Consider the following 10,379-nt stretch of genomic DNA (forward strand, 5'->3'; position numbering starts at 1 on the left):
GCTGCTGGGAAGAACTGGCTGCTCTGGGGCTCACAGCTGCAGCTGCCTCCAGGATGCCCAGCACATTATCAGGGCTTGCCCCACAGCAGCCATTTCCATGGTGTTCCCAAATCCCAAAAGGGGAACTGTCAAATAATTTAAACTCCATGTGTTATAACCCATCTGCTCTGGGCCATGCATGGCACGGGAGAAAGCTGAGGGTGGCAAACACCACCACAGGAAACCTTTCTGATTGGAGAAGGGGTGGCAGTCCCTTTGTCCACCAGTTTGTCCTCCATGGATTCCTGTGAGTGCAAGGGCAATGCCCAGCACACCTGGCTGGGAGATGCTGGGGATGGGCATGGCCTTTCCCTGCTCCTCACCAGCCGTGCTTTCCTGTGGCTGACAGACCTTCTGGTTGCTGCCTCAAGCTGTCCCCCTGTCCTGGCATAGTGTGTCAGGGACAGCAAGGACCTATCATCAGGGCAGTTTTGGGGCTGGTTTGGGGGATAAGAACAATTAGCTCACAGAGAGCCAGATAAATGACTCTGTAGCGTTGTGATAGGTGGACACAACTACCTTGTAGCTGCTCTGCCTTCCTGTCTTCCGTCTCCTGCAAATGCCTCTCCACCATCCATGGCCTTGGTGGCCCGGACGAGAGGCTCGAGGTAGCTGATTTCCTGGCCTCTGCCCATGGAAAGCCAAACTTGTGGTCCTTACCACCCACAACTCCCCTTTCCTGCAAGGAGGTGGTTGCAGCTGCCCCAGAGTATCTTGTGGCCACAAGGGAAACCCGCCTTCCATCTGGGATCAGCAAGTGGCTTTGTGGGAGAAATGTCCTCCGTGCAGACTTGGCCTGATGAAAAGAGCTTTGTTGCCTCGCTGCCTCAGCTGGTTGGTGCTGAGGAAACCTGGCCTCCAGCTGTGGCAACACAGTTTTAAAGGAGGAAGAGACTGGCAGAGCATTTGCTCTGTGGTCGAGATGCAGCTGGGTGGTCCCTTGTGTGATGAATTAGTTAATGTGTGAAGAGCTCTGAGGAGGATATAAAGCACTGAGCATTTCTAGTGCCTTCTGAGGATAATGCATTTTAAAGATCAACTTGGGTTTGCCTGCAATGTGATTTGTTTAATTATTTAAAGCCTGTTAGCATATTTTCCTCAAGGGATGGAAAATCCTCAGCAAAAGGATCCTTACACCAGAACACAGGTCACCATTGTATGCTGCAGGTTTGTGCTCATGCCCAGCCACCAGCACTGATCCCATCATGCTGTGCAAATACCCACATTCCCAGTTCCAGAGGATGCTTCATCCCAGCCTCTTCTTCACACCTACAACTCACCAGTCACTAAAGGGCACTTCGTGGGGCAGCTAGGGTTATAAGGGCTATGGAGAAGGCTCTGAAAGACAGTTCTCAACCTCAGCCTTTTCCAAGCCTGTGCTTGGCTGGGTATGCCCACATGGTTCAAGGTGGGATAATATTGAGACAGAGAAGTGCACCTGGGATTCTTGTCGATGCCCAAGGAAGAGCTTTTTGCTTCAGGAGTCTCATCTTCACATGGCTGCACAATACAGGACTGTACAAGAAGGTGCAGAGCAGGTTTGGGAGCAAATGGCCTTGCCACAGGACTAAATTAAGTGGATCCCAGGTGCTCTTGCTCTATCTGGAAACAGTTTCTTGCTCAGTTTGCTAAGCCCGCTGTGACAAATGGCACGTACAAAGCTGACTCCACACTGCTGAGATCCCAAGGGATGGAGCCTGTCTTCTTCATTGCTCCCCACATTTAAATGACAGCTTGGTAGCTCTGGCTCCTCTATGCCACCTAGAAGTCTGACCTGCAACCTCCCACTTAAGAGGGAAAAAGCTCTCAATTGCTCCCAACTTTGAGAGAAATCACAGTGTTTTATGTGAGAAGATGTGTGTGCATTGGACCGGGTGAGGTGGTGAGACAGGGCTTGTCTTGAGCATCATGGTCATACCTGGAAGGTGTTACACAGCAAACAAGCTGTGCCAGCACCTCCTTTCACCTCCTTCTGCTGCACTGAGCCACGGGTGCTGACAGAGGTGCCATCCTGACTGCGGGACAGTTTGGAAACATTTTGGACATGGTGTGACAGAGCACTAAGGCTTTCCTGTCCTTGGCATGGTTCATGCCAGCTTCTCCATGAGGGAAGAGATGTCACCTGTCTGGCAGCTCAGAGACTTAGAGAGTAAGGGGGACCTTGCTTCCCCCATCTGGGACCACACGTGGCACCCAGTTTTCCCAGCACTGCTCGGTGTGGCAGCTGCTGATGTACCTGGATACTGGAGCTGCCACCACGTTGCCTTGCGTGTGCTGGAGGCTGCAGCACTGCTGTCTTTCACTGCAGCACAAATTGCAGGCATAGCTCTTAGATTTGCTCTGACATTGTAATGGGGGACCCCAGAGACTGAGCACTGTTTACACTGGCAAGGCTTGACGTCCTCGTGGCATTTGAGCTGGGTCACCGCAGATTCAAATTGTTGTTGATTTTTATTTTGGATTTACCCACGGAATCTGGACTCAAGGCCCAACTGGGGCACGGTGGATGGTTTCCACGAGGTCCATCTTTCATCCAGTTTTACAGCTGAGTTGGCTGAGGTGCAAAGAGGTCAAGAGCTCTGAGTGAAACACACCGAACAGGAGGCTCATTAAGGGCTGAACTCCAGACCCATGTTCCCAGTCCTCTGCTCTAATCACCAGGCGAGACAGGGGAGAGCCTCATGGGGCTGATGCTGATGAAAGAAGAGTCAACAGCTTTATTTTGCAGCTTTATTAGCAAAACGATGTAAAGCCAATGTGCCTGACTCTATTATTGAACCAGTAATCTCCGTGTGCTTACATCCAGAGCTTCCCAGCCGTTTAACTAGGAGGCTGAACAATAAAATATGTTCAGTCTGAAATGACGAGAGCAGAGGCAAAGCAGGAGGTAAGCTGTCTAATTGGAGAAGTTGCAGCGGGATTCTCACCCCAGGGGTCTGTCCCTTGGGATTAATGGTTTGCTGACATCTGGGTTGCGCGGCACTGCTGCCTTGCCCTGGGTCCCACCAGGGCTGATGGCAGGGAGCCAGAAAACAGAAAAATAACTCCCCAAACTCTTATAACAGGGAAGAAGAAGATTTTTATGCTGTCAATGTGGAGGCTGTTGGGAGAAATAAACTGGCAGCTTCCACTCTGAGACATAGGGGTGTGACTTCTCTTGGCTTGCAAAGCCACCTAAGGAAAGAACGGGAACAGGGAAATGCAGTCTCTTCTCCTGACACCAGGGGTTGTCCCAACAGAGGCAACCCCACTGTCTTTTCCCATCCAGTTTTAAAAGCCTGAAGTGTTATGTCTTACACTCTGCCGAGGGATCTGGACAGGCTGGATCAATAGGCCAAGACCAATTGTATGAAGTACAGCGTGGCCAAGCGCAGGGTCCTGCCCTTGGGTCACAACAACCCCAGGCAGAGCTACAGGCTGGGGGCAGAGGGGCTGCAAAGCTGCCCTTTGGAAAAGTGCCTGGGGTGCTGGTCAACAGCAGCTGAACATGAGCCAGCTGTGCCCAGGGGGCCAAAAATGTCAATGGCATCCTGGCCTGGATCAGAAAGAGTGTGGCCAGCAGGACCAGGGCAGGGATTGTCCCCAGCAGTTGGCACTGGTGAGGCCACACTTCAAATCCTCTGTCCAGTTCTGAGTCCTTCACTACAAAAAAGACATTGAGGGGCTGGAGTGAGTCTAGAGAAGGGTGACAGAGATGGGGTGGGGTCTGGAGCACAAGGCTTATGAGGCAGGTCTGAGGGTGCTGGGGCTGTTTAGCCTGGAGAAAAGGAGGCTCTGGAGAGACCTTACCACCTTCTACATCTCCCTGAAAGGAAGATGCAGCAAGGTGGGGGATGATCTCCTTTGCAAAGTAACAAGAAGTAGGACAAAGGGAAATGGCTTCAAGCTGTTCCAGGAGAGGTTTAGATTGCATATTAGGAAAAAAGTCTCCACAGAAAGGGTTGTCAAACACAGTAAAAGCTGCCCAGGGAAGTGGGCAGCCTGGGGGTATTTAAAGACATGTACATGTGGCACTCAGGGATGTGGTTTAGTGGTGCACTTGGCAATACTGGTGAGTTGGACTTGATGATCTTAAAGGTTTTTCCAAACTAAATGATTCTATGATTCTATGTCAGCTACTCAGGATGATGCCTTCATGGCAAATGCACGGGCATGTGGCATCCTCTCCTGGTTTGGCAAAGTGGTTCCAGGTCCATCTCTATCCAGGCATGCACTTGTTTTTGGCATACCAGGATCTCTAGGCAGGACTTGGGCTTCTGTATACATCTCTTCTCAGCTGCAGGCACTGCTGAGCCCTCAGCCACTACCAAGGATAGATTCCTTTTGTCCAGATGGGGTGCCTGAACTATTTAAGAGAATGAGGTAGCAGCTAGAAGTTGGAGGAATCACAATTTCTTTCATTCCCATGAATGAGACACTGCTGGGTGCTGGCTCAGATGCAGACCTTTGGAGCCACCCAACAGGTGAGACGTGTCCCACTACCAGTCAGTTGTCACTTGCCTCTCCTCCCTCTGGGAGTCTTTCCAGATGAAACCAAGCCACTGCTCCAGATCCCCTCCTCCCCTGTGATCCCATTGGAACCCATCTACTGATGCTGATGAAAAACTGAACATGGAGAAATAAAAAAAAAAAAGAAAAAGAGTGTCCAAATGTGCTACAGCTCAGGGACTGAATTGGACCCATAAGCTATGGACACCTTAGGAGGGCCATCACCCCAGGTCAACTGCTCCACACCACAATGCAGAGTCTCACACAGGCTCAGAGCTCATCGTAAATCCAGCTAAAGTACTCAGCCTGTTGTGAAATCCACCCACACTCCTGCTTTTTACAACCTCAGGAAGAAAATGGCAAATTAATCCTTTTTTTAAAAGGATGAGTCGGTTCCTTGTCATTCTCTGCGTGGCTCAGGATATGATAGTTTCTGCTGCATAAATACAGATTGTTTCTTTTCACAAGTTCCCTTTCATCAGACTGATAGGAAGGCCTGGAGGTTGTTAAAAAATGTGAAAGAAACTTGCTTCCCAATTAAGGTCAGTCTCTTTTATCAGAGTCTTTGCATATAAACCTCACTTTCATAAGGATTTCTGTAAACTCCATCCCCAGCTCTGACAAAGTGGGAGATGCCCGAATCTCTGAAGGAACTGGAGAAGAGGCTGCCTTCCTTCCCAGCTCGCAGCGCAAAGCAGGGATCTGATCTGTCATGATGACTGAGAACATGTCACAACAATCTGTTTGCGTTCTTCGGGAAAGAAAAACATCTTTCTCTCCCCAAGCTGTAAGCTAATTTGGAGATTTTGCAAGCTGACATGCAACCTGATTAAAATGACCTCAGGCCAACAATTCTTCTTAGGCAGCTCCACAATTAAAGTCTAGACCTATCTGTAGCTGAGGGATTTTTTTTTCCTTCAAATCCCTTTTAGGGAGGAGAGTTCTGTGTTTTTATTTTTAAATCTACATATTTGGAATTTTTCTTTTACACTTTGCTTCTACTGTAGCAGAATGTGCTAAGGGGATCTATATTTTTTCACATTTTGAGCAGATGAAACTTGTATGCAGAAGCCCCAGTTTCTTGCCTGCTGGAAAAATATACTGAATTTCGGAGGAAATAATACATGAATAAACTCGAGGACTCTAAGAAATACCCAAGGCACTTTGTGGCCTACATAAATCTGCCCTCTGAGGTAAAAATGTTGTGCCCTCAATTTTCCAAAGTCAGTGGATATTTTTGTAATGACCATCGCACTGCTACTCAAATCACTTTTTTGCTTTTCTCAGTTAGTTAAGCAGTGGGATCAGCTTATTAATCTGCTGAATTTTTGTGAGCCCAGAGATTGTCAGGCAGCAAGCAATGGAACATAAATGGTAGCCTTCTGGCCAGACATTTTTAAGACAATGAGTAACCCCTAAACTTAATTCAGTGATCTGGGGAGATTTGGTGATTTGTCCACTGATGTTTTAATGTCCATTTCTTTAAAAAGTCACTGGTCATTTGTCATTCATCATTCACTGGAGGTAAATCCAGGAGAGATTTTTCTTCCCCTTTGCTGATTTGGCTCAGCCTGGATCATCATCTGGTTTCTAGCTTGTCAGCTGGCTAAAGTGATTGACAACTTGTGTTTTGCTAATGCTCTTCACAGAGTAATGAGATCCCCTAAAGGGTTTTATTTATGAATTCAAATTATATACTTTTGAATTACCAAGTAAACTGGAGTGACTTGCAGACTAACTTTTTAGCATCCCTGAAATACCCTGTACAGCCATGGTTATTTGACACTGGCTCCAGGCCCCCGAGCTGGGGTGGGAGTTTTTCCTGGGTGCAAGGGTGGGATGGTGACAGGAGATGCTGGTGGCTTTACACTGGGGACCCACGGTGGGTCATTGCGTGCCTGTCCCCAGCCCAGGCAGCTCCCTGCCTTGTGTTCCTCTGCTGCTGGGGGGGTTGAACACATGGGCTTTTCTCACCTGATTGCACCACCCCGCCTTGGCTTTAGCTCTTATACAAGACTTCTCTTCTTGGATTACTTCAAGAGGAATTTGCCTCCTGGCTCATTTCTTTCTGCAGACACTGCTCCAGCTCAGAGGTGGAAATTTCCCCTGAGGAGGTAAAGGACATGTCTCCTGGGAGCACAAACACTAGGAAAGTCAGATGGAGGCTGTCTCACTGCTCTCACAGGGCAACCCCCCCTGCTCCTTCCCGTGCCCCAGGAGAGTCCCTGCTCTGCCATGCCATGTTCTGCTTTCCTTGCTTCTCACAGGGCTTCATGTCCCAGTCCCGAGTGGGAGCTGACAGAGCCCAGACAGCTGGCATCTGTCTGGGGAGTAATACTACTGCCTTTGGTGAAGTTAGGGTCGAGAAGGACATATTCTCCAACCCAGCTTGCTCCCAGGACCCTGGCCATGCAGGGGCTGGGTCAGAAGCTTTTTAGAAATAGAAGCATAAAATGGTTGGGGTCAGAAGGGATTTTAAAGATCATCTGGTTCCAAATCTCCAGCCATGGGAAGGAATACCTTCCTCTACACCAGGCTGCTCAGAGCTCCATCCAGCCTGGCCTACTCTGTGGGCAACTTGTTCCAGCATCCAATCATCCTCATCTCTCCCTAATAAATAATCTGTACCCAGCCTCTTTCAGTTTAAAACCATTCCCCCTTGTGCTGACGCTACACGTCCTTGTCAGAAGTCCCTCCCCGGCTCTCTTGTAGCCTTTAGAAGGGCTATAGGAAGGTGCTGCAAGGTCACCCTGAAGCTTTCTCTTGTCCAGGCTGAGGACGGCCGGCTCTCCCAGGCTGCCCTCAGAGGCGCCCATCTGCCGCCCAGCCCTGCTGCCGCCGAGCTCAGGGCTGAGCCTCCTGCCCCCGCCAGGCTGGGAACTCCGAGGGAATAAGGGGCTCGGTCACCAGGGAGCCCCTCGGTGGTACCAGACTCCGGGACTTTGGCACATCCCGCTGCCTCTCCCGCCCCGCCGCTCCCGCCGTTCCCCACAGGGCCCCATGGCGGGGCCGGGCCCGCACCGCCCCCTGGCGGGCCCCGCCGGCAGCGCCCCGGCAGCGCCGCCGCTCCCTCCCGGCCTCAGGGGCCGCATCGGCCCCCGGCCCGGCGGGACACGGCGGAGCGGGGCTCGAACAGAGCGCACACCCGGACTGGAAGGTCCTGTTCAGAGGGACCGCCCGCCCTGGGGTACCGAACGAGCTCTGGATCATGGATGCGCTCGGATGGGCTCACGTGTGGCTGCCGGTGGCAGCGCGGGTGCCCGGGCGCGGCTCCGAGCGGGGCTGGCACCCGCTGCGACCGGGGCAGGCTCCCCCGCCATCGCATCCAGCATCATCCCTTTTAGCCCCGATCCGTTCACGCCTTACACTTCTGATTGTCTTGGATTAAACATTACCAGAGGAAATAATACTAATAGCCTTTCACAGCGAAGAAATCAACTTCTAAGGCATTTGTTATGGAAAGGATTATAATAAATTAAATGCTTAAACTAGCACTGTGCAAGCATTTTTGTCTTGGATCAAAATGTTTGCACTGGCTGTTTAAACATTTAATTTATTATAATGAGAAATATCATTGTAAAAATAAGCATGTTAATTAAACCTGAGTTTTGCAAATGTGAGTCATCCCATGTGGACACAGTATAATGAATATAGACAGGTAGAGTCTGCATGCCCTTTTTTTTCTCATTAAGAAAATTAACATTTACATCTTTAAACCCTGCAGCTATTAGTTATTTTTAATGAAATGTGTTGCCATTTCAAAGTTAAGCTCTTATATGATGCAATCAGATATTGCTAGGTCAGGGAAGAACTTTGCAAATTAAGTTGCAGAGAAGTTGTTTGCCGCAGATAATTGATTAAAGTTGTTACATGGATAATCAATTTATGCAGTTAAATAAATAAAAATAAATAACTGCTAAGAAAACGCAGGTCATGCCAGGGTGGTAAAACAAAGCGGTACCCCGGCCATCCTGGGGCCCAAAGGAGTAATGAATTTGGAAGGGACAGACTGAACCTCTTTGTTATCATCTGACAGGGGACCGAGGGACCGTGGGGACTTCTACAAAGGCGATTTGGACAGTGATGGCTTGCTGCTGGTGTGGGTGAGAGAGGATGGAGGCAAGACTCTCTTTCTCTTTCAAGTGAAGTGACTGGAAGAAATTTTTTCTACCTTCTCATGCCACTGGTCTCTGGTGCATGCATCTGGTCTTGTCCTGGATTCATTGCATGTGTCAAGCTGTATTCTGATATGTAAACAAAACACACTTGGATTTACTCCCAGCTCTCTCACAGATATGTGGTGTAGCCTTGAACATGTTCCTTTACCTCCTAGAGGTTCATAAAATGTTCTCAGCTGCGGCCTTGCGAAGGGTAGAGGCAATGTTACTCTGTTTTAATTAACATCCTGCCAAGCTGTGCGCTCAGAAGTACCTCGGGTCTCTTGTAATTGCGCATTACTCCAACAGGCAAAGGTCACAGCAGGCTGCTGGCCCTGCCTGGATCCCGTTTCTGAGGTGATCTAGCCCTCAAGGGAGGGAAGGAGGGAGAAGAAAAGTCTGGCACAGAAGTGAAATTAAACTCTAGGGAGGGAGGAGACCTTGGGGAATTATTTTCTAGGAGGCACAGCAGAGAGCTGGGGATGGAATGCCCTCACTTAAGGGTCACACCCCAAATACACTGTATACTATTGCCCCCATGCAGAGATTCAGGTAGGAAATCTATAGACAAAAACAATGTTAAGATTTTGATTTGCAGAGGTGCCTCTTCATGCTATTCTCTACCTAGTTGTCCACTGAACTCGCTCTTAGTGTCTGCTGTAGGACTTTTGGAAAGTCAAGGTCCTTGAATTTCTTCCAAGTCCAGTGGACATGTTTTGCATGGGAAAAGAGGATGAATTAAGCTGAGGATCCTCTGTACATAATGAAATTGCTTATTTAACTGGGGATCATCCTCTCAAACCTTTGTGTGTTTGCAGCCTCTGGACAGCTTAGTCCCCCATCATGTGGGTCCATCTCTCCTGTCTTCCCAAACTCCCTGCTTGTTTTTGTCTTCTCACTGTGAATGAGAGAAGATTTTTTTTTCCAGGTGAAGGGAGGAAGCTGTTGCCCTTTCTTCTTCTTCTTTTTGTCCCTCTGTTCCTCTGAGCTCTCTATCATTATGATGTCTGCTGATATCCCACAAAACTCTCCTCTTCTTACAGGACCAAATTGAAGTTATTAAGTTATAATTAAGTTGTGTTGCTTTAACCACAAAGGAGTATTTCTACACAGAACATGAACCTGTGGGAAAAAAGGAGAACTTGTCTGCAGAGACCTTTGGGCAGGTTGTTCTCCAGTGAGTTGCCCCATCCTGAGGGGATGGAGCACATGGCTGTGGTACAGTGACCATGCACAGAGTGGCCAGCCTGGACAGGGTCAGGACCCATCACCATGGCAGAGGGCTGCAGCCAGCAGCCAGGTGGATAGAAGGTCCTGGGAGCTGGGCTGCAAAGGTGGGGCTGCCTAGCAGACATCTGCAGGGACAAATGTAATTCCTGTCACCCAGCACTGGGTCATCCACTCAGGAGAATGGATAGGAGGCAGACTCCACTTCTGGCCTCCTGCACATTCATCCAATGTCGGTTTAAGACAAAGGTGCACAACTTGGAACAGTTTTCAGATCTGAAAGATGAAGTTGCCACAAATACCTCTACATTCTTTAGCAGCATTTGACTATAGCACCAGACAGGGTTGCTTCCTTACCTCAGATGTGGGGCTGGTGGGTCCTCCCTACTCAAGAAGTACCCTCTAGGCACAGTAGCCAGCCATCCACTGCAGCAGGAGCTGACAGGCTAGTGGGGTTTGCCTGCTGCA

General features: G+C 49.3%; 1 protein-coding gene across 1 annotated transcript in view; it reads right to left on the reverse strand.

Annotated features, from left to right (window-relative positions):
• The window catches only part of CNMD (chondromodulin), a 28,439-nt gene extending 21,096 nt beyond the window's left edge, over positions 1-7,343 (reverse strand). Inside the window, exon 1 of the mRNA XM_063150334.1 lies at positions 7,197-7,343. Within this exon, the coding sequence (XP_063006404.1) occupies positions 7,197-7,343 (147 nt within the window). The remainder of the gene's footprint in view (positions 1-7,196) is intronic.
• Positions 7,344-10,379: the final 3,036 nt, after the last annotated feature.

Source organism: Melospiza melodia, chromosome 2 (genome assembly GCF_035770615.1).
Source record: "Melospiza melodia melodia isolate bMelMel2 chromosome 2, bMelMel2.pri, whole genome shotgun sequence".
Taxonomy (NCBI): Eukaryota; Metazoa; Chordata; class Aves; order Passeriformes; family Passerellidae; genus Melospiza; species Melospiza melodia.